Source organism: Manis pentadactyla, chromosome 7 (assembly GCF_030020395.1).
Source record: "Manis pentadactyla isolate mManPen7 chromosome 7, mManPen7.hap1, whole genome shotgun sequence".
Taxonomy (NCBI): domain Eukaryota; kingdom Metazoa; phylum Chordata; class Mammalia; order Pholidota; family Manidae; genus Manis; species Manis pentadactyla.
Window position 1 is genome coordinate 65,408,329 of NC_080025.1, and position 25,847 is coordinate 65,434,175.

At 34.4% G+C, this 25,847-nt stretch overlaps 1 protein-coding gene across 2 annotated transcripts in view; it reads right to left on the reverse strand.

Annotated features, from left to right (window-relative positions):
• Nucleotides 1–25,847, reverse strand: part of LOC118935427 (cadherin-related family member 3-like) — a 116,761-nt gene that overhangs the window by 54,297 nt on the left and 36,617 nt on the right. For both annotated transcript variants that reach the window (XM_057504456.1, XM_057504455.1), the window contains exons 13-17: nucleotides 25,529–25,709; nucleotides 17,261–17,417; nucleotides 9,010–9,115; nucleotides 8,058–8,279; nucleotides 7,399–7,544 (exon numbers count right to left, since the gene is read on the reverse strand). In XM_057504456.1, coding sequence (XP_057360439.1) covers nucleotides 7,399–7,544; nucleotides 8,058–8,279; nucleotides 9,010–9,115; nucleotides 17,261–17,417; nucleotides 25,529–25,709 — 812 coding nt within the window. The remainder of the gene's footprint in view (nucleotides 1–7,398; nucleotides 7,545–8,057; nucleotides 8,280–9,009; nucleotides 9,116–17,260; nucleotides 17,418–25,528; nucleotides 25,710–25,847) is intronic.

The following is a 25,847-nucleotide window of genomic DNA, read 5'->3' on the forward strand; positions in this document are numbered from 1 at the left end:
ACTACCAAAAAGCAAATAACCTGATTAAAAAATGGGCTGTGGATACGAACAGACACATCTCCAAAGAAGAAACTCAGATGGCCAACAGGCACATGAAAAGATGCTCCACATCACTAATTATCAGGGAAACGCAAATTAAAACCACATGCATTGCCAAAAAATCTTCAGAAAAAATTGTGCTAATTTAAATTCCCAGGAAAATGAGTTATCCATCCCTTACACAATTTCTAATGCAAAATATCATCTCCTCTTTTTTCTTTTTACTAATTTAATACACAAAAACAAGGTTGTTTCCATTTTCATTCCTTTGCTTACTATTAAATTTGCTAATTTTTTTCTTTTATTAATTTTCAATTCATACTGAGATTTTTTCTTCCTGATTATAAACAGCTCTTTATTGACAAAGATTAACATTTGAAATTCTGCTGGAAAAGCTGTAAATATATTTCTGTTAATTTTTTGTTTGCCTTTCAGTTTATGGTATTTTTTGAAAAACAGTTTAAATATTTTTGTGAAATCTAGCAGTCTTGTCCTTTATGATACCTGCCTTTGTTATGATTCTTAGAAGACCTTCCCTAAATTCAGGAATTTGTAACTATTTATTTATTTTCCTTTCCCTATATTTATAGTTTACTATTTTACATTTAAATATTTCGTTTTCCTAGTTAAAGTAGGAAACAACATTCATTTTATGCCAAAATGGTTTATTAGCTATTCCATTCCATTTATGTAATAACTTATCATTAACCTACTATCCTACATCTTGGATTACAGACTTCCTAGTATGGTCTATTGGTTTTGCTATATATCTATTATTTACTAGGAATATATCTTTTAATATTATAGTTTATAACATTTTTATGTTTGTTAAAACAAATTGCTATTTGCCTTAGTTTGCTCAGGCTGCTGTAACAAAATAATATAGACTAGGTTACTTAAACAATATAAATTTATTTTCTCAAAGTTCTGAAAGCTCTCTGTGTGTACTTCATATAAGGAAACTAATCCTATTGATGAGACCCTCATCCTCATGACCTCATCTAACCCTAATTGCCTCCAAAGGCCCAATCTGCAAATACCTTCACACTAGGTATTGGGGCTTTATATGGGACACAAACCTTAAATACATACATAACATTATTCAGCCTACATTTTGTAAAAGATATAAAATGTTCTTGTTTGTTCATTCTTATATACTACATTTAGATTCAACTACTTCTAATTTAAGTAAAATTTCTGTATTGTGTTTATCTTTTAGATGAGCGTCAGTCTTTCTTGAAACAAAGTGTGGTATAAAAGAAGAACTATTATACTTATTATACTTGGGAATTTGGGCCTAAGTTTATTTTTTTGAATAAAACATTTTGATACATTCTACCCGAAGCTTGACTAAAAGTATCTTCGGAGGAAAGGTTTTGAATTTAGTAACAATGTCTTTGGCAAAACTTAAGCTAAACTGTCCAGTGGTGGGAAATGTATAGCCTTTTAACTAATCCTAAGAAATGAAGTATTCAATCCTCAATAAATCCTTCTAGCCCCATAAGAGAAAGAAATATGAATGTTTTTAAGTCTGAAGAACAAAGATCTTTTGTTCTATACCTATCTGAATATAGGAATTCTTCACAAACAAAATGAAAGTGGAAATGATCAGTTATAGAAGTGCAAACACAAAAGACATATTCTAAAACTTACAATGTAATTTAGAGTGCACTTGGGGTATATTATTGAAAGCTTGCATAAAGACAGCAGGTTCATTAGCTTATGACATCCTCTGAGTCATGGTTGAAACCACTCAAGTCACTTCATTAAATTTCTCTCCACAAAGATTTTTTGGCCTAGTTTATTGTGTTTTCCAGACATAATGGGGTTTGTAACACTGAGTCATGGGCACCACTAAGGATTTTAGCTCACCAAGAACACATATGAAAGTGTTCACCAAGTAGGAGTATATACAGACTCTAAATAATATTTGTGGTTTTGAATCATTTTTATTAGAAGTCATTGCCTGCTTCATAAGATCCACTCCTGGAATTCTTATTGCTCTCAAGTAGCAAGAAAGACTGCAAACAAAGTCATAAGAGAAAGAACATTTGGCACTACCTGTAAAGGAGCATTTCTCCTTTAGTATAGTTCTGCCAATAAAAGTACAGAATTGTATTGATGTAAGTACTGAATAAGCCAAGTCAAATACGTTTTTGCTTTGAATATTTAAAAAGCATTTATAAGCCATAAGTTCTTGCCTCTATACTTCATGTTTGGAAATTGTATAGCTGATCTCTCAGAATCTTTACTAGTGAAATATTAAAATATTTCTTAGGTGAGAACCAGAAAGGGAACAGGCAGCCAATGAGCAGAGAAACAGATTCTTTTTTTAAATAGCAGCTTTTTTTCAACAGTCCAGGATGGCAATATAAAAAGACCCTGAATTCACTTCACAACCATGGACACACTGAATCAATAGCTACATATGGAGCAATTCCCTATGAAGAAGACCTGAAAACTAGCTGAACATCTTCTTCAAAACAGACAGTAAAGACCACGTTAAGGGTAAGAGAGGCAAAGATGCAGTCTCACCAAAAACCTCACCCCAATTTGGCAACCTACATCTGAGAGGGATCTCACATTCCAGAGTTTCCCTGAGGAGTGAGGGGCACCACATCAGACATCAAAACCCCTAAGACCTGCAATGAACAGATGAACCCCCAAAACATCTGGCTTTGAAAGCCAAGGTGTCTGGGTGCCTGGGCTCATATCCAGGAGACCCAAAGGGCTGTAGGGAACTGAGCCACTTCCCTTAAAGAGCTCACACAGAGAGTCACTCTTAGTGCAAAAGTAATAGTTTAATAAGTACCTAAAATATAGGTGAATGAGATTCACTAGCTAATCTTAAAGTTTCTGCTGGAGGGACAGGAACTTGTTGTGACTCTCTCTCCAGGGACAGAGGCACTGACAGGAGCCATTTTTGTGTTATCCCTCCACCATGATAGCAATAGCAGATACACCCTGACCCTGCACTCTCCCACACCCTGCCAAAAATGACATGTGTGCCCTAGTCCTGCATGTTCTCATGGCTCTGCAAAAACCAACAAGCATGCGCAGTACACATGGAACATTCCTTGACTTCCTGGATCTGGTGGCCAGAGGGGCTTGCATTCCTGGGTCCCAGAGGACTGTAACAGTTGGAGAGACAGTTCTTGGTAGAGTGCCATCCTGAGGGCATTACACAGATGACAGACTGAAATATACCCCCAGTCTTTCTGTGAAAAGGCCTATTTACTTGTCTTGGAGCTTTAGCCTAAGGAGCAGATTCAGGTTTCCTACATTTTGGGGGTTTTGGAGTTACTCTTAGGGAACATAGGCCAGGGGATGCCATCTTCGCACTCTCCTTTGGTCTCACTATAGCTCACTGGTACCTCCCAGAAAGGAGCTTATGTACTTGTGTGAAGTCCTGATTTTTGCAGTTGTTGCCCAGGAGACACCTCCAGATTGCTTGGTCTGGAGGCAAGCAGGGTTTATGATTGTGGTCCCATAGGATTATATGTATTTGCTTACTTTAAAAGTTGCTGCCTGAGGGTCTAGTTTCCTATCATCCTGAAACTAGGTTCTAAATAAGATTCCTCCCTTTGGAGTACTAACAGGTCTTGGTACACTCATAACAATGGAGACCTAACAATAAATCACGTTGCTTTAACAATCATAAAAGTTCAAGGGAAAACCGAGAATAGGGCAGATTGAATGATAAGGTTCATCTCCTACCAAGGCTACTCCTTCAAGGCTCAGGAAGGTGCCTGTTTCTCCTAATACATAGAAAAAAGACAGAGTCAAGTAAAATCTGGAAATAGAGGGATATGTTCCAAATAAAGGAATGAGATAAAAACTCAGAAAAAAAATTAATGAAATGGAGATAAGTAATTTATCTGATAAAGAGTTAAATGTAATGGTCATATAGATGCTCTGAACTTGGAAGAAGAATGAAGGAACACAGTGAGAACTTCAACAAAGAGAGAGAAAATATGAGAAAATACTGAACAGAAGTCACAAAGTTGAAGAATACAATAACTGAATTGAAAAACACAATAGAAGGATTCAATAGCAGAACAGATGAAGCAGAAGAAAAGATCAGAAATCTACTAGACAGGAAGACTTACAACAAATAGAACCACAAAAAGAAAATAAATTAAAAATGGTAAGATATCTTAAGGAACCTATAGGATGGCATCAAGCAGAAAAACATTCACATTATAGGGGTCCCTGAAGAAAAGAATGAGAAAGAGACAGAAAACTTACTCAAGGAATTAATGGATGAAAACTTTCCTGACCAGGGGAAGGAAACATGCATCCACTTCTAGGAATCCCAAAGAGTTCCAAATAAGATGAACCCCCCAAAATCCACACCAAGACATATTATAATTAAAATGTCAAAAGTTAAAAAGAGAATCTTAAAAATAGCAAGAGAAAGCAACTTATTATATAAAAGAGAACCCACATAAGACTGTCAACTGATTTTTCAGCAGAAACTAAACAGGCCAGAGGTAGTGACACAATATATTGAAAGTGCTAGAAGGAAAAAAAACTTTGAATCAAGAACACTCTATCTGGCAGGGTTATCACTGAGAATTGAAGAAGAGAGAGAGAGTTTTCCAGACAAGCAAAAGCTAAGGGAGTTCATTACCACTAAAATAGCTTTACAAGAAATGTTAATGGGACTTCTTCAAGTGGAAAAGAAAGGGGATTAATTAGTAACAGAAAAAACATGCAAATGTATAAATCTAACTGGTAAAGGTAAATATATAGTAAAGGTAGTGGATTTATCATGTACAAAGCCAGTATGAAAGTTAAAAACCAAAACATAGGAAGAATAGCTATAATGGTAATAATCTTGAGAAAGAAAAAGTTAGAAATATCACATTCCTGATTTCAAACTGTGTTACAAAGCTATAGTAATGAAAATATTATGATACTGGCATTAAAACAAACATGTAGTTCAATGGAGTAGAACAAAACCTCAGAAATAAACCCATGCATATATGCTCAATTAATTACAACAAAGAAGGCAAGAATATACAATGGGGAAAGGACAATCTCTTTAATAAGTGATGTTGGGAAAACAAACAAACAAAAACCCAGAAACAGATTAAAAAATACAAAGAACAAACTGGTGGTTGCCAGAGGGGCAGGAGATGGGAGAATAAGCAAAACAGGTGAAGGGCTGAAGGGTTAGAAACCTACAAACTTCCAATTATAAAATGATTAAGTTACGGGGATGAAAAGGACAACATAGTAATATTTTAATAACTTTGTATGGTGAAAGATGTTAACTACACTTACCATGGTGAGCATTTTGTAATGTACATAAATGTTGAATCACTATTTTTTATACCAGAAACTATTATAATTTATGTCAACTCTAATTTAATTAAGAAAGTGAAAAAAATAATAGGAAATATCTAGTAAATCAAAAAACCTACCTTTATTGTGCTACACATTACATATTTAAAACTTAATATTAACTGTAGTAGTAATCTGCAAATTAAAATCTACTATCCAGAAATGAAGGTAGAAGTTAGTAGGAAATATCCTAAGGTTCATTGTACATGTGTCACCTTGTATAAATTACACATACCACAATCCCTAAGATTATGAAAATAAATAACTGTAACTAGAAAAAAAAGAGAGTATTGGGAAAACTGGACAGCCACATGCAAAAGAATGAAGCTAGACTGCTATCTTATACCACAAACAAAAATTAACTGAAAATGGAGTAAAGACATAAATGTAAGATACCAAACCATAGAACCTCCAGAAGAGAATATAGGGAGTAAGCTACTTGACATCAGTCTGGCAATGTTTTCTTAGATATGACTCCAAAAATGAAAAAAAAAGCAACAAAAGCAGAAATAAACAAGTGGGGGTATAATAAGCTAAAAAGCTTCTGCGCAGCAAAGAAACCCAACAAAATGAAAAGGTAACCTACTGAATGGGAGAAGATATTTGCATATCAAATAGCTGATAAATGGTTAATATCCAAAGTACATAAAAATTCATACAACTCAATAGCAAAACAAACGAACATTTAAGAAATGGGCAGAAGGTCTGAACAGATATTTTTCCAAAGAAGGTATACAGATGACCAAGAAATACATGAAAAGATGCTTAACGTTACTAATCATCAGGGAAATGAAAAGCAAAACCACAGTGAGATATCACCTCACACAAGTCAGAGTGGCTATTATCCAAAAGACATGAAGTTACAAGTGCTGGCAATTATGTGGAGAAAAGGGAACCCTCCTACACATTGGTGGGGATGTAAATTGACCCAGCTGCTATGGAAAGCAGTATGGACATTCCTCAAAAAACTAAAAATAGAAATACCATATGACCCAATAATTCCACTTCTGGGAATTTGCCTGAAGAAAACAAAATCTCTGATTCAAAAAGATATATACAGACCTATATTTATTGTCACATTATTTAAAATAGCCAAGATATGGAAGCAACCTAAGTGTCCATCAATGCATGAATAAAGAAGTCATGATATATATATAATAGACTATTACTCAGCTGTAAAAAAAAAGAATGGGATCTTGCCATTTGTGATAACATAGATGGACCCTGAGGGTATTATGTTGTGATAAGTCAGACAGAGAAAAACAAATACCGTATGATCTAATTTATATGTATAATCTAAAAAGCAAAACAAGCAAAACAAAATTCATAAATACGAAGAACAAAATGGTGGTTACCAGTGCAGGAGAATAGGGGGTTAAATGGGTGAAGTGGTCAGGAGGTATGGACTTTGAGTTGCAAAATAAATAGGTCATGGGGATGTGCTATGCAGCATCATGACTATAGTCATGGGAAGTTTATTTGAAGGTAGCTGGGAGAGTAGAACTTGAACATTCTCATCATAAGAAAAAGAGAATTCTTTTTATGGTGATGTATGGTGACTAGAATTATTGTGGTGATCATTCCACAAGCACATACCAGTGTCCAATCATTACATTGTACACCTGAAACTAACATAATTGTATGTCAATTTTACCTCAATTTTAAAATAAGTATTAATCAGAGTAAACTCTTAACTCTGGAACATATGCTTCTTTGTGGAAATGTGTGTAACAACAATATAATCCTTCCAACAACTTCTTACATACAACGAGTTCAGATTTGTAAGACAATTAAATTCAGAAATCATACAGATTAGTTTGTATATAATGACAATTTTTCACTGCATGTTGACAGTTGGTACAATGTTTCTGAACCCAGTATGTTACTCTCTGAACTTACGTCCATACTAAGGGCACTGAATTTTATCACTCAAAATTTTCTCTTGTTTTCATATCCCAAGAATAAACCTTACCAGGGATAACAACATTAAAAACAGTGATTTGTTCTTACCAGAACATTGACAGTCACCTGAGCAGTACCACTTCTCTGTCTGAGGGGGTCAGGGACAGCATCATTGTCAAAATCGGTTATCCTCACAGTTATTTTGTACTGTGATTCAGTTTCCCTGTCCAATGATTCCAATAGCTTTATCATTCCTGACACAAAAATGAAGGGTGAACTGTTATCCCAAGATCAGTAATATCTTCAATTTATACTATACAAACCTTATAAATGAAACAATCACTATAATAAGAAATGGAAATGAACTAATACAAATCAACTTTGGTTAGGTATTCATTCTCCCATATTGTAATTTATCAGCAAAATCAGGACAGATGTTAATTCACATACACCATTTTAGTCACTTGTTATAAATTCTTAGATATAAGGAAGAATGCACATGTTCTTATGCTTTTTGAAGATATGTATAGCACAAATCAAACCTTCCATGATTTTCATGCAGTAAGAATGTATGGATACAGCTAACAAACCAAGGTGAAGTAACTAAGAATTTATGGGTAAACTAACAAAGGTGAACATTACCTAGGGCAAAGAGAAAGTTATTTTTTAAGATGTTCCAATATCCAGTTTCTCAATAAAATAAATTCCAAATGAGTATATAAGCTTTTTAATTGTATTATTAATTGATATCAGTGTTTTAACTGTACCTGTGTCTGGTTCAATGTAAAATTTATGAGGTGATCCCAAATTGCCTCCAATAATAGTATATTTTATATTATTAAATGGCCAGTCTGCATCAGTAAATGTAATTCTTCCAACTAGAGTATCAGCTGGACTATTTTCAAATACACCGAAGGTAAATGCTGACATAGTTCCAATTGGATTCAGTTCATTTATGCGACTCACCCTTATGATGATTGTAATCATTGCTATGAAGAGAAAAGTACATAAAAATATAGCTCAGACAATCATGTGTCTTCTATAAGTCTCATTTTTCCTTTCCTTTTTAATTAATATCTAATACTGTATTTTAAATTTGGTGTGTAAATTATACAAATACATCTATTGTTAAATTCTGTTATTAAATTATTATTTTTTCAATATAGAGCATTGAAAATAAGTTTAGGATCAAAGTACTCGATTACCTAAATTTGAATACCTGTGAAATAAATCACCTTTTATAATATGTTTATACACAAATGATACTATTCTGAATTAAAGATCAAAGTTTCCAAGAGCAAACATTGTTCCTGGGTGAAATATGATTAAAATTCTTCAGCATGATAATATAATAAAAAATATGAAGGAAATGCAATATACCATGAGAACCTGAATATTAGTTTTTTTCTCTAATGGAAAATAAATTAATTCCCTGAGAAATATTTTAAACAATAAGATTTCAGGAAAGTTCAACTATGACATTGTAAATAGCTGCAATGTGCTGTAATAACATTTGGACACCATTCTGTCACTCATGTTCTTGATTCTGTTTCATTTTTAAATAGCACAATATAAGTTAATATGAGTGCTAATCTATGTATTTTACTGCAACACTTCAGAATATTTATAAACATGATATGTTTGTAAGAACTATTTTTTAAATTACTTGCTATTTTATATAACAGAATATTTTAATATTTCAAATTAATAATTTCTTACTTGATAGCACAGGACTTCCTTCATCTGAAACTTTCACAAACAATGTATATTTGAAGTGCATTCCTGCAAAAACAGCATTATCATAATCTAGATGTGTAGGTCCAACCTACAGATGAAAAATATTACATTGATGGTTATTATTTTTCTTGGTTAAACATCTCATGTATCATTTACATTAAAACTAAGATGTGTGAAACTTTTAGTGAAAAAATAAGTGGAAATGATATTCTACTACCATATTGTTCAATAGGCATATATTTACTAGAAATGTGAGCCACAAAGAATTTTAACTTTTCTAATGGCCACATTACCATCTCATCAAGTGACAAAAGAAAATCCCACATGATTGTATCAATAGATGCAGAAAAATCATTTGACAAAATCTAACACCATTCATGGCAAAAAATCACAGTAAAGTAGGATTAGAGAGGTGCGTCCTCAGTTTGATAAAGTACAGACCTAACATCAAACCTAATGGACAAGAAAAAGCCTTCCCACTAAGATCAGGTAGAAGGCAAGGTTGTCCTATCCCACCACTCCTTTTCAACATCTTACCAAAGTTCTAGTAGACACATTTTTAAAAAGTGAAAAGAAACAGCCATAATTATTTTAGATTTTATTTAATTTAAATTTAATAATAAAAGTAATAAGATATGTAAGATATTTAATAAAAGTACTTATTCAATTTAAAAGCATTTTTAATCAAACATGTCCAAACACTATTGTTTCAACATGTAACCAACACCAAAAATATTGATGACATATTTACAATTGTTAGTTCATGCTAATCCTGACAAATCCATTGCTTTTTTCACATTTACAGCATATCTGAGCTCAGACAAGCCACACTTCAGGTGCTCAAAAGCGCACATGGCTAGTGGATTCCATACTGGGAAGCAAAGTTTTATAATATATAGACAATAAATTTATTGTAAAAACTAAGGTAAAATTACTGGCACTTTGTAATTATTATCTTATATTCAAGAGTCCACAAATAGTAAAACTAGGGTTAGAGAGTTGTGTATTCACTCATACTGACTCATTTGCCATAGGTTGTCTTTTTCCTATTCCATACATCTCTTCATAAATAGCTGCTATATATATTTAACTAACATTAATCAAAGTAGTTGTCATGAATTTATTTGCACTATTGTAATATGAGTTAGGTATTGCTTTGTAGCAGCTAAAATAATCTCTCCAAAGCAAACTTTAAATTGCAAGTTTGAATCATGTAAAAATAGAATTTGAGATCCACTCTGTAAGAGAGGTCAAAGCATTTCATATTTCTGCTCTTTTACTGTACTCTCCAGGGAAGGATGTGCAGGGCAGGCATGAGGCATTCAAGATTTTCATAATGTTAAATAAAAAGGGTGATGGTAAGAGTCCTGCCACCCCCTCTCCACAGCACATGCATAACCACAGAATCCTCAGGGTGACCAGAGCTGGAGGAGGTCTAAGGCCATCCTAGAGGAGTGGAAGGAATGTGATTGCATGCTGTGTCTCCAGTTCTGAGGTTCTTTTTGGGCCTTAGCCATACTAACAGTAACTATTTTCCTCAACAAACAGCCAAGACCAATTAGAGAGGGAAGTAATGTGCAGCAACTAGATGATGAGTTGGTGCAGAAAAACATAGGGGAATAGCATTGTTTTAATAGTCTGTGTTCCAAGAATTACAGTAATCAAGGACGGTAAATGAATTTTCAAATGGAAAAAATAATTTCCACATGAATGAAGTAAAATATTAATTCTGCTACATTACTAAATTGAGTAGATCTCTAAGTTACTTTTCAATCCTAAAATTCTGTAGCCAATAGTCTGATCAATAAAAAGAGGTGACATGAAGAACACTGATAGCACAGAACCAAGTGTCAGTCAAGAAGTTAATAATTCACACTCGTAGTGCTCATGTTTTATTTTACTGCATGCCTTTTCTAATCTATTTATATTAAATTAATTTGGAAAAACTGGAAATGAATTGAACATTGAAAACAATTACAACAATAAGAGAATAACCAGAGGGAGACACAAGCATACACAAAAATTATATATATGTCAGAGATAGTATTACAGGTCACTGTAGAAATATCACTGTGCAAGTTGGTATTACATCAAATGGTGAAAAAAATCAATTGAATTCCTACTTCCCTCCAGACCACATAATCAGTTCCCTTTGTTTACAAAACTTAAATTTATGAAAGGACACTTGCTGAAATATTTAAAGGAAAATATAGAATATTTTCCAGAACATTTGAATGTGTTATACAAACAAATCAATAATGAAAACAAAATAAGAATGGGTAAACACATGTTTATACTTCACACTAAGGAAACACAAATACTTACGTTTTTTCACACAACTGGTGAATATATGAAAAGAAGTGCAACCTTATTACTAATTGGGCAAAAGCATCTTTATCTTAACAAGGAGCAATGCTTATGCATACTGGTAAGAGTGTAATATGGTACAACCACTTCAGAAAAAAAAGTGTACGCTACTGCATGAGTTGACAGTTTGCATACATATAGCATGGCAGTTGTTCTTAAGTATATACCCTAGAAATGTTGGATGTAGGCAATGTTCATCACAACCTTAAGCAAAATTCAGGGGGAAATACAAATCTCTGTCAATGGGAGAATCATTATAGTCACACAGTTGAATATTAAAGAATATAATAGAACATTACGACAACTAGGTAGATAGATATTGCTCATACATGGCTTTAAGAGATGTACATACATGAAAAAAATAGGTCACTGAGGACTGAATAGAATACGGTACCACTCTTTTAAAGCTCAAGAGCTAATCAAGCCAACAATATTGTCCAGAAATATACATAGATGATAAAACTATAAAATCCCCAAAACAATGACACATATGAAATTCAGGATATTGATTGTCTCAGGAGGACAAGAAGGATGAGAAAAGATGGTAGCAGAGCTTTTAGTAATGTTCTACTTCTGGATAGAGGTGATGGATTCAATCCTTCATTTTATTGCTGTATCATAACTTGCAAATATGTTAGTTATGTTACCTTGTACATATCAAATATTACATCATAAAATAGTAATTAAAAATGAATTAGCTAGTAAAAATATATAAGGGTGATTTTCAGGTCAATGCTCATTAAAGAGAAATGACCTAATAAAAATACATGGTAAGCATTACTGATATAAAGAAATGTTCATTTTCTAATTATTTTATTAATAAGTGAAATATATTACATATAAAGTGGTTTGGATTCATTATATAGTAATTTACTCTTCAACATTAAAAGCCCGTGGCTATCAAAAGTACCTGGTGAGCATCACTACTCAGTGAATCAAGATAAGTTTAAAATTAATGATATCTAATAGTTTAATTAGAGCTTTATTAATTACTTTAACATTAAACTCTTAGTGTTTAATATAAATCCTAGTTTTGTGTGACTGCTAAAATTACTTTTTTCTCCTTTTAGTATAATATGCATGCAAATGTATGGCTTCCTAAGAATGAATCAATTTTATTTTTTTTAAGTAGTGTCTTAATTATATCTTTTTTGTGAGCTTAAATCTCAAACATTGTTGGAAAGCCAAATAATTGCTCTTTCTATATTCTCTTAATAAGCATTTTATTACTAAGCATTAAAATAATGTCAGTTTCTTTTCTTCTACAAACTGGTTTCTCTTACTTGTCTGCTCTGGCAAGGGTAGGCCTGTTGCTGCTTTAATAACCCTTTCTGAACTTAATACCCTTTGAGAAAAATGCTATTGTTCTCATTCTAGTAATATAATAATTTTTTTAAAAGAAAAAGGATTATGCCATATATCAGTGAGTTTAGTGGATATCAATATTCCAAAATTTATAGGAAGACCCATCATGATGTTCTCTGATGCAATGACTCTAAGAAATCTGTTGGGCAAGTTTTCTGTTTTTTTGTCAAAATTAGAGCAGGTCCAATACAATTTGTTTTTGCTGTTGATTGTTATAGAATTTGTGTACTTACTTTGTTTCATTCCTTTTGAAATTTGAGTAGGGAAGATTCAAAGAAATTTTATGTAGTGCCATGATCTTCATGTTCCTAATCAAAATTATTTTTGATATTGTGTTATTTTCTATTGTTATCAGAATGTAAATTAATAGATATGGTTTACGAATATCTGTTCTAACATTCTGGTCATATTAACAGTATCTTCTAGTTGCAAAAATTGTGAAAATGTGGTATTGATGCATGTGGGAGTAATTTATTTCTAAATCTTTCAATGTCTTATAAAACTGTTTCACAGTTTAATTTTGTTCATTTATTACTCATGAGTTCAGTCATGGATTAACACACATCTAATAAATACAGAATATATGCCAGATACTAGTTTAATAACAGTTTTTATTATATTCCTTTCTAACTGAAGAAATAGAAATGCTTTATTAGTGGGTGTGCCATTAGTGGGGAAGATAGAGAACTCAGAAAAAAGCACCTGACCCAGGCAAAAGGGAGAAATATTAAGGATGGCTTCCTAAAAGAAGTGATGCCTAAACAAAGTTATGAAGGCTGTGTAAAAGTATATGGGAAATGGGAGCACAAGATACCTGGGAAGCATTTTCTGGTAGTATGAACAGTGTGAACAGCAGGACTAAAAGCCAGAGTGGGAAGACAGCACAGAGTTTTAAGGCTATGAAAGTGATTCTGTGTTCCTCAGTGCTACAGTGAGAGGCAGCAAATGATAACGGTTTTAGGGGTTTGTATGAAATGCAACTTGGAGCTTGGGCAGGGGTCCAGTTGCTAGGCATTGTGTCAAATCAAGGCCAAAAAACTGCTCATTGCCTATGTCTAATCTAGACCATGTCCAGTGTCTTGACCAATTGAACAGAAGAGCAATTTTTTATCATTGTAATATCCAACATTACCCATTAGCCCTGGTTGAACAAATGCCTAACCCAATCTTGCGTATTCTTTTTTTTTTTTTTTACCATATTTATGTAGTTATTTTTTTAAATTAAAATAGCATTAATATACTATCTTAATGCTAGTTTCAGTTATACAGCACAGTGGTTCACCAGTTACCCATATTAAGTCATCACCTCTTCTAGTGCTGTCACTATCTATCTATGTAGTAAGATGTAACAGACTCATTAACCCCCATGACCAACTTATATTGTGATTGTAAATTATGGTGTCCCTCTATCCCTTTCACCCTCCTCCCTCCCTCCTCCAGACCCTCCTCCTTGCTAACCATTAGTCCTTACTCTGTGTCTATGAATCTCCTGCTATTTTGTCCCCTCTGTCTTGCTTTGTTTTTATACTCCACAAATAAGTGAGATAATTTGGTATTTGTCTTTCTCCCCTAACTTATTTCACTGAGCATAATACCCTCCTGCTCCATCCATGTTGTTGCAAATGGTAGGATTTATTTTCTTTTTATGGCTGAAGAGTATGCTATTGTGTTTATGTACCACATCTTCTTTATCCATTCATCTATTGATGGATGCTTAGTTTGCCCCCATATCGTAACTATTGCAAATAGTGCAGCAATAAACATAGGGGTGCATATGTCTTTTTGAATCAGGGATTTTCTTTTTTATGGGTAAATTCCCAGGAAGGGTAATACTGAGTCAAATGGTATTTCTACATTTAGTTTTTGGAGGAACCTCCATATTGCTTTCCACAATAGTTGCACCAGCTTACATTCCCACCAGCAGTGTAGGAGAGTTCCCATTTACCTGCATCCTTGCCAGCATTTGTTATTTCTTGTCTTTTGGGTAGTGGCCATCCTAACTGGTATGAAGTGATATCTCATTGTGGTTTTAATTTGCATTTCTCTGATAATTAGTGATGTGGAGCATCTTTTCATGTGCCAGTTGGCCATCTGAATTTTTTATTTGGAGGAGTGTCTGTTCTGGTGCTCCACCCATGTTTTAGTCAGGTTATTTGTTTCTGGGGTATTGAGGTGTGTGAGCTCTTTGTATATTTTGGATGTTAAACCCTTATTGGATAAGTCATTTATGAATATATTCTCCAATATGGTAGGATGCCTTTTTGTTCTGCTGATGGTGCCCTTTTCCGTATAGAAGCATTTTAACATGATATAGTCCCATGTGTTCATTTCTGCTTTTGTTTCCCTTGCCCGAGGAGATGCGTTCAGGTAAAAGTTACTCATGTTTATATATTCAAGAGAGTTTTGCCTATGTTTTCTTCTAAGAGTTTTATGGTTTCATGACTTACATTCAGATCTTTGATCCATTTTGAGTTTACTTTAGTGTATGGGGTTAAAAAATAATCCAATTTCATTCTCTTGCATGTAGCTGTCCAGTTTTGCCAACACCAGCTGTTGAAGAGGCTGTCATTTCCCCATTGTATATCCATGGCTCCTTTATCATATATTAATTTACCATATATGCTTGGGTTTATATCTGGGCTCTCTATTCTGTTCCATTGATCTATAGGTCTGTTCTTGTGCCAGTACCAAATTGTCTTGATTACTGTGGCTTTGTAGTAGTCCTTGAGGTGGGGGAGCATAACTCCCCCAGCTATATTCTTCCTTCTCAGGATTGCTTTGGCTATTCGGGGTCTTTTGTGGTTCCATATGAATTTTAAAACTATTTTCTCTAGTTGGTGGAAGAATGCTGTTGGTATTTTGATAGGGGTTGTATTGAATCTGTAGATTGCTTTAGGCAGGATGGCTATTTTGACAATATTAATTATTCCTATCCATGAGCATGGGATGTGTTCCCATTTATTGGTGTCTTCTTTAATTTCTCTCATGAGTGTCTTACAGTTTTCAGAGTATAGGTCTTTCACTTCCTTGGTTAGGTTTATTCCTAGGTATTTTATTCTTTTTGATGCAATTGCAGATGGAGTTGTTTTCCTGATTTATCTTTCTCTCTAGTTCATTTCTAATATATAGGAATATGACAGGTTTCTGTGTATTAATTTTGTGTCCTGCAACTTGGCTGAATTCAGTTATTTGTTCTAATAGCTTTTTTGATGGACTCTTTAGGGTTTTCTATGTATAATATGTCATATGCAAGTAGTGACAATTTAATTTCTTCCTTACCAATTTGGATGCCTTTTGTCTCTTTATTTTGTCTGATCGCTGTGACTAGAACCTCCAGAACTATGTTGAATAAGAGTGGTGAGAGTGGGTATCCCTGTCTTATGCCAATCTTTGAGTAAAACCTTTCAACTTTTGGCTAGGAAGTCTGATGTTTGCTGTGGGTTTGTCATATATGGTCTTTATCATGTTGTAGTAGGTACCTCCATAAATATTTTGTTAAGAGTTTTTATCATGAGTGGATATTGAATTTTGTCAATTGCTTTTCCAGCATCTTTGAGATGATCATGTGATTTTTGTCCTTTTTGTTGATGTGGTGTGTAATATTGATTGATTTATAAACATTGTATCATCCTTGCATCCCTGGAATAAATCCCACTTGATGATGATGGATTATCTTTTTGATGTATTCTTGTATTCGGTTTGCTAATGATTTGTTGAGGATTTTTGCATCTATGTTTTTACCAGGGATATTAATCTTTTTCTTTTTATTGGATATTTTCTTTTTGTGTGGTGTCTTTGTCTGATTTTCGTATTAGTGTGATACTGGCCTCATAGAGTGCATTTGGGAGTATTCCCTCATCTTCAATTTTTGGAAGACTTTAAGAAGGATAGATATTAGCTCTTCATTGAATGTTTGATAAAATTCAGCTGTTAAGCCATCTGGACCTCAGGTTTGTTTTTAGATAGTTTTTTGATTACCAATTTTATTTCATTGCTGGTAAAAACCAACCCTGTATATTCTATTAAAAAATATATGAATATAGAAACATATAGTTGGACTTTGGTCTCAGAAATTGTTAAAAATAAAACTTACCATGACTTGGTAAATATGTAAGCTATTGTGTATTCTAAGATATAGTGATAAAGTTTTCATTATTCTATCTTATATAATGCTCAATAGTTATTCATTACACTTATTCACAACAATTGTGGTAAATTCAACACATTCACATAACCGTTTGTTCTAGGAAATTTATAACCTTCCTAGATCAAATTTTCCATTCCAAGATCAAAATTACATTCCAGCATCACCCCAAACTGAGATATTTTATTAGCTATTTAAGGTTCATTTGAAAATACAGGAACAAATTCTGCCATGAGCTATTTTAACTACTGTAGTTCAATAAGATAATAAAAATTGTAATGTTGCAATAATAAAAATATTTTTTAATCTAAGTTTGATCACAATGGTGCAATCAAAGTACAACTTTACAATACTTACTCTCAGTTCATTGTTTGTGAGAGTAAAGGTTTCATTTGAAAAAGTATCCTTGATCAAATGATAAGTGATATTGTTATTAGGAACAGTTCCATCCTTATCGGTACAAGTTAGACAGACTACAAGAGTTTCAAGTGGAATATTTTCAGGAAGTTCAATTCTGTAATGAGTAAAACAGGAGAAAAGTTGTAGTTTAGCATGTTAATATCCTTAATTTAAAATACATTTCAAATTTAAAATTTTGCATGCAGATGAAACTGAATTTAAAATAGAAATGACTCTTAATATAAAATACATTTCTAATGTGATCATATTTTGCATTATCACTTCTGCCAATAATAAAATTACAGTGTTGGTGAAAAATTCTGAAATATAAGAAATAATTTGGCATCCTTCCTAAGGCCTAGGGAAAATGAGCAAGTATTATGTTACAGTAATAAGCAGCAAACTTAGTAAGATAAATACTTAAATTATCACTGGAAAATATCAGTTTGTACCTCAAATTCATAATTTATATTTATAAATTCAAGAGCTGAAAGTCATCTGAAATTACTTGCTCCATACTTTTGCCTTTAGGCACTTAAGTTATTGTCCCCTTTTGAAAAATAATGAAACTAAGAACTAGAGAAGTTAAATGAAAAAAAGACACAGGCTCAACTGGATTAAAAATGGCAGTGTGAGAGGTGAGACAGAGACCTCTTCTTAAAACCACATATAATGTGAAAACATAATTTCATATAATGAATCCTGAAAGAGCAACAGAAAAGAAGACTGCACCAGACTGCATACACCTGGAGTAAAGAGCAAAACTCATGGAACAGGGTAATGTACCAAAGCTGTGACCCAGCGGGTCCCAAGCCCTTCCCCAACCCTAGCTCACTGAAAGGAGGAAGCGAAACAGAGCAGGGAGGGAGTGGAGGCCTGAGACTGTTGAATACCTAGTCCTGGAGATCTTTTCTGGCACCATGAACCTACATTGCATGGTGCTCTGGTGATTTAGTGTGGTTGGAAAGCTAAGACAGGCAGAATACTTGGAGAGACAGAGATACCAACTGCTTGTGGAAAACAAGGATTCATATCCAGCTGATCCGGGTGGGCAGTCTGAGAGAGGTCCTAAAAGTGAGAGGGCTGCTAAACAGGCAAGGATTGCACAGAACTTACTGCTCAGGAAAAAAGACAGGTAAACAAAATTGTCCAGGTGCACTCTGCCCAGCAGGTTGGGAACTTAAATAATCTTCAGGTGCTCCATCCACCTGGCTTGCTATGCAGCTCCAAGGCCCCCCACTGTGATACACAGCCTGCTGTGTCTTCCTCCTGGTTAGCCTGCACCTGTCTCAGGCTCACAAAATGGCAATGCCTGCTGTGGCATCAGGCCAGCCAGAGGGAAACCCCGCCTATAGCAGCTACAAGCACCAAGCATAGAGGCTTACACCTATGTGTTCGGCCCACTGGTTCTGGCAGTGGAGACAGACATAGCAGCCAGGAAGCAGGAAACAGCTTTTTCCTCCCCTCAAGCACCAACACCGCTCCCCTGCAAAATGAGACATTGCTCCAGGGGATGAGCAGCTCCAGAGAGTAGAGCTTCTGAGCACTAAAGGACACCAGAGACAAATTATGAAATGTCAAAGGAAACTGGTTCCAAACTAAATTATGAATACACCAGAGAAATAGTCAAATGAAATTGACCTCATAAATCTTCCTAAAAAAATTTCAAAATAAAAATCATTAACATGCTCATGGAGATACATTGAAGAACCCAATGGAGGGTATTAAAAGCAGATTAGATATGATGGAGGAGATGATCAATGAATAGAAATTAGGAAAGAGGAAATACAAAGAAGCTGAGGCACAGAGAGAAAAAAGGATCTCCAAGAATGAAAAAATACTGAGAGAACTGTGTGACCAAACCAAATGGAACAATATTTATATTAAAGGGGTACCAGAAGAAGAGAGAGAAAAGGGATAGAAAGTGTCTTTGAGGAGGTAATTGCTGAAAACTTCCCCAATCTGGGGAAGGAGATAGTCTCTCAGTCCATGGAGGTGCACAGATCTCCCAACACAAGGGACCCAAGGAGGACACCACCAGGACATATAATAATGAAAATGGCAAAGATGAAGGGTAAGGACAGACTATTAAAAGCATCCAGAGAGAGAAATAAGATCACACACAAAGGAAAACCCATCAGGCTATCATCAGACTTCTCAGCAGAAACCTTACAGGCCTGAAGGGAGTGGCATGATGTATTTAATGCAATGAAGCAGAAGTACCTCAAACCAAGAATACTTTATCCAGCAAGATGATCATTTAAATTTGAAGGAGGAATTAAACAATTTTCAGATAAGCAAAAGCTGAGGGAACTTACCTCCCACAAACTGTCTCTACAGTGTATTTTGGAGTGACTGCTATAGATGGAAGTGTTCCTAAGGTTTAATAGCTGTCACCAGAGGTAATAAAAATTGAAGGACAAAGAGTACAGAATATGATACCTAATATATAAAGAATGGAGGAGAAAGAAAAAGAGGAGGAAAAAAGGAACTTTTAGATTGTGTTTGTAATAGCATATTAAGTGACTTCAGTTAGACACTTAGATAGTAAGGAAGTTACCCTTGAACCTTTGGTAACCACTAATCCAAAGCCTGCAATGGCAATAAGTACATACTTATCTATAATCACCCTAAATGTAAATGGTCTGAATCCACCAATCAGAAGACATAGAATCACTGGATGGATAAAAAAACAAGACCCAACTATATGCTGCCTACAAGAGACTCACTTCAAAAAACCCAAAGACATACACAGACTAAAAGTGAAGGGATGGAAAACATATTTCATGCAACTAAAAGGGAGAAAAAAGCAGGAGTTGCAGTACTTGTATCAGACAAAATAGACTTCAAAACAAAGAATGTCACAAGAGACAAAGAAGGACATTACATAAGGTTAAATGGGTCAATCCAACAAGAGGATCTAACCATTATAAATAACTATGCACCCTATACAGGAGCACATACATATGTGAAACAAATATTAACAAAATAAAAAGGGAAATAGAATGTAAAGCATTCATTCTAGGAGATTTCAACACACCACTCACTCCAAAGCAATGAGTCAGAAAATAAGTAAGGACACAGAGGCACTGAACAATATCAGAACAGATGAACCTAACAGACATCTAAAGAACTCTACAGCCAAAAGCAGCAGGATGCACATTCTTCTCAAGTGTACGTGGAACATTTTCAAGAACAGAACATATACTAGGCCACAAAACGAGCCTCAGTAAATTCAAAAAGATTGAAAGTGTACCAACCGATTTCTCAGATCCCAAAGGTATAAAACTAGAAATAAATTGTACAAAAAAACCAAAAAGTCTCACAAACACATGGAGGCTTAACAACATGCTCCTAAATAATCAATGGATCAATGACTAAATTAAAACAGAGATCATGCAACATAGAGAGACAAATGAAAACAATAGCACAACACCCCAACTTCTGTGGGACACAGCAAAGGCAGTTCTATGAAGGAAGTATATAGCAATCCAGGCCTATTTAAAGAAGGAAGAACAATCCCAAATAAATAGTTTAAACTCACAATTACTGAAACTGGGAAAAGAAGAACAATTGTGACCCAAAGTCAGCAGAAGGAAGGACATAATAAAGATCAGAAAATAAATGAATAAAATTGAGAAGAATAAAACAATAGAAAAAATTAATGAAACCAAAACCTGGTTCTTTGAGAAAATAAACAAAATAAACAACCCCTAGCCAGACTTATGAAAAGAAAAAGAGAATCTACACATATATACAGAATCAGAAAGAAAGGAAAAATCATGACGGACACCACAGAAAAACAAAGAATTATTAGAGAATACTATGAAAATCTATATGTTAACAAACTGGATAACCTAGAAGAAACTGACAACTTTTCACAAAAGTACAACCTTCCAAGACTGACCCAGGAAAAAAACAGAAAATCTAAACAGACCAACTACCAGCAATGAAATTGAATTGGTAATCAAAATACTACCCAAGAACAAAACTCCCATACCTGAGGGATTCACACCTGAATTTTATCAGACATTTAGAGAAGGCATAATACCCATTCTCCTTAAAGTGTTCCAAAAAATAAAAGAGGAGGGAATACTTCCAAACTGATTCTATGAAGACATCATCACTTTAATACCAAATCCAGGAAAAGACCCCACAAAAAAAGAAAATTACAAACCAATATCCCTGATGAACATACATGCAAAAATACTCAACAAAATATTAGCAAACCAAATTAAAAAATACATCAAGAGGATCAAACACAATGATCAAGTGGGATTCATCCCAGGGATGCAAGGATGGTACAACATTCGAAAATCCATCAACATCATCCACCACATCAACAAAAAGGACAAAAACCACACAATCATCTCCATAGATGCTGAAAAAGCATTTGACAAAAATTAACATCCATTCATGATAAAAACTCTCAACAAAATGGGTGTAGAGGGCAAGTACTTCAACATAATAAAGGCCATATATGACAAACCCAGAGCAAATATCATACCTAACCGTGAGAAGTTGAAATATTTTCCTTTAGGATTAGTAATAAGACAAGGATGCCCACTCTCCCAGTTTTATTCAACATAGTTCTGGTGGTCCTAGCCATGGCAATTAGAGAACACAAAGAAATAAAAGGCATCCATATTGGCAAGGAAGAAGTCAGACTGTCACTGTTTGTAGATGACATGATATTGTACATAAAAAACCCTAAAGAATCCACTCCAAAATTACTAGAACTAATATCTGAATTCAGCAAAGCTGCAGGATACAAAATTAATACACAGAAGTATGTTACATTCCTATACAGTAATGATGAACTAGCAGAAAGAGAAATCAGGAAAACAATTCCATTCACAATTGCATCAAAAAGAATAAAATACCTAGGAATAATTCTAACCAAGGAAGTGAAAGACCTATACCCTGAAAACTACAAGACACTCCTAAGAGAAATTAAAGAGAATACTAATAAATGGAAATTCATCTCATGCTCTTGGGTAGGAAGAATTAATATTGTTAAAATGGCCATCCTGCCTAAAGCAACATACACATTCAAAGCAATCTCTATCAAAATACCAACAGCATTCTTAAAGGAACTGGAACAAATAGTTCTAAAATTCATATGGAACCACAAAAGACCCCAAATAGCCAAAACAATCTTGAGAAGGAAGAATAAAGCAGGAAATCTTGCTTCCCAACTTCCAGCTCTACTACAAAGCCACAGCAATCAAGACAATTTGGTACTTGCACAAGAACCAGCAAAGGACACCATCAGCAGAACAAAAAGGCATCCTACAGTTTGGAAGTATGTATTCATAAATGACATATCTGATAAGGGTTGACATCCAAAATATACGAAGAACACATGCACCTCAACAAACAAAAAGCAAATAATCCAATCAAAAAATGGGCACAGGATCTGCACAGACACTTCTCCAAAGAAGAAATTCTGATCACTAACATGCCCATGAAAAGATGGTCCACATCACTAATCATCAAAGAAATGCAAATTAAAACCACAATGAGATATCACTTCATACCAGTTAGGATGGCCAACATCAAAAACAACAACAAATGTTGGTGAGGATGTGGAGAAAGGGGAACCCTCTTATACTGCTGGTGGGAATGTAAATTAGTTCAACCACTGTGCAAAGCAGTATGGAGGTTCCTCAAAAAGCTCAAAATAGAAATACCATTTGACCCAGGAATGCCACTTCTAGGAATTTACCCTAAGAATGCAGGAGCCCAGGTTAAAAAAGACATATGCACCCCTATGTTTATCACAGCACTATTTACAATAGCCAAGAAATGGAAGCAACCTAAGTGTCCATCAGTAGATGAATGGATAAAGAAGATGTGGTACATATACATAATGGAATACTACTCATCCATAAGAAGAAAACAAATCCTATCATTTGCAATAACATGGATGGAACTAGACGGTATTATGTTCAGTGAAATAAGCCAGGCGGAGAAAGACAAGTACCAAATGATTTCACTCATCTGTGGAGTGTAAGAACAAAGGAAAAACTGAGGAACAAAACAGCAGGAGACTCACAGAACCCAATAATAGACTAACAGTTACCAAAGTGAAAGGGACTGGGCAGGATGGGTGGGAAGGGAGAGATAAGGGGAAAAACGGGCATTATGATTAGCACACGTAATGAAGGGGGGGCGGGCATGGGGAAGGCAGTATAGCAACCACAATGTTTTTCATGTTCAGTGTATATTAATGATACCAAAAATAATTAATTAATTAATTAATTAGAAAAAGAACGACACAGGCTCCTGAAGAAATTAACAAATCCTTAACCTCCTGCTTCCCTGTGCAGTATAATTTCTTCATTTTCATGGTATATAAAACTGTCTTGTTGTTAGTAAATTCTTTAAATATATATTAGAGATGAACTAATGCATTGATCAGCTCTATGCATTCCTCAAGCTATGGTAGGCTACCATTGGCTGTCTATTAAATCTGTTTGACAGTTAGCAGGAACTGTTAACTTTTACCAGTATTCATTTGCCTCTTTTTGTATCCCTGTTTCCCTTAAACTTCCACAAGTTGTCTCTTTGTCCAGGGGAACAGGAGGGTATGTTGGAAGTTAAATGTAAGTGGAAGGCATATCCATCTATGCAAGGTAACTGAGAATTTAGCACCTCCCACATGCTCTCGATTTTTGTTATCTCTCCATGTGGTTGGAAGCAAAAGGCAACATAGCAAAGCCAGAGGATCCAATAAACCAGAATCCCTAAGTAACAGCCTGGAGGAATGCCACTCAGTAGAGCCAATGGACCCTTACTGCTCTATGCATAAGGGACACGGAAATGCTTATTGGATTTACTGGGTTCATTGCTATTGTTATGGTTGTTACAGAAACTTACGTTAAGCATCAATAAAGAGAGTTATGACTTTAATTGTTTTCTGTTTTAAAAGAATATTTCTTATTTTAATTACTTAAAATACCTTAGGTTTGAAATAAATAGTGAGGTAAAAGATGAATTGTCTAATTTGTTAACATAATGTTCTAGAAACCAAAAAATCATATTCCTCCAGCAAGAATCTGTGAACTACTAGCTGGAATAGAAAGTGGGAGAAAACTGTAATTGGAGTGGCTACAGGATTATTTTTCATTATTTCTGCCTCTTGATTTTTCATTAAAACTTATCTCTGACAAAATATTTATGAAGTAAAAGTTGATTTTTAAACTACAACAGAGCAATGGCACTGCTTCTATATGTGTATTCTGGCCTATGTTTTGTCACTATACAGGGATCAAATATATGCCACAATAATATTCATAAAGTATTGTTTTATGTGAGAGATAAGTTATTCCAGAGCAGACCAATGAAAAGCTTTTATAGCATTGTATAAAACATCATTCCTGTTATGTAAGTGAAAATTCTGCTTAAACAGGAGCTGCTGTTGCTCAACTTGTAGGACTGTCAAAGTTTTACTCCACATAGTTGATTTTAGCTCTATCTAGATTGTCTTCAGTTGCTTGATAATATTAAGAGCAGATTTCTGTGGTGTTCCTTAGGGATAGATTATTACAAATGCCTTTGGAATGAAATATGCAACTATAATAACAAAGGAGAGTATGTTACCAGGATATTCCCAGGCTGGGCTAAGAATTTTCTGAGCAATCAGGGGTTCTGTAAAGAAAAATGTACTAAGGACCCGAAATCTTGGTTTCAGGATCTAGTCCTCTGCTAATCACTATATAAAAATTTGTAAGTAAATGAAATCTTACAGATTTGGTACTCCATTTATGTAATGGGAATAACATACCTGCATTTTAAAATCTCTAGGTAATCATAAAGCCACATCAAGGAAGGTAAGTTTGCATGTGGCCTTAGAGCTATCTTTAAATTAATGTCAATAAAATTTTTTAGAAATGAATTAAAACTCTGCTATGTATACAAATATATATAGATGTTTTTTAATGTGATGGTCGTTTTACCATCTGAAAACAAGAGGTTAGATGAAAACCATTCTTTGAGGTTCTTGTGAGCTTTAATGTTCATAATCTTTAGAGACAAACTAAAGCAGCTCCAATTGTACCAGGGAGGAAAAATGAGATGCTGCAATTGTTTGAAAATAAAGTAAGGAAGGAATGAAGGACTTCTTCTTCATCCCAGGAATAGTATGTTTGACACCTATGTATTTTTCTGTCCTTTTTTCTTATATGCCAAAATCTGAAAGCCAAATTTGCTACAGTAACTTACGTGTAAATATCTTGAGGACAATGAGGTGGATTGTCATTGACATCTTGTAGAATCACTGTGAGTGTTCCAGTTGTGGAATGCTCTCGTCCATTGTCATAAACTCTAAAATGTAGTATCCAAGAATGTGGGGTGGCTGCATCTTCATAATCCAAAGGATAGGCAATCATGACCTCTCCTGAGTCTAAAGGACAGACAAATGCAAATTTATTCAACATTCACAAGATGAATATGTTATGCATTAAAATGACATAGATGTAAAATGTTAAATTGTAGTGATGGTTACAGGGGTGAACTGCATGGTATAAGAATTATATCTCAT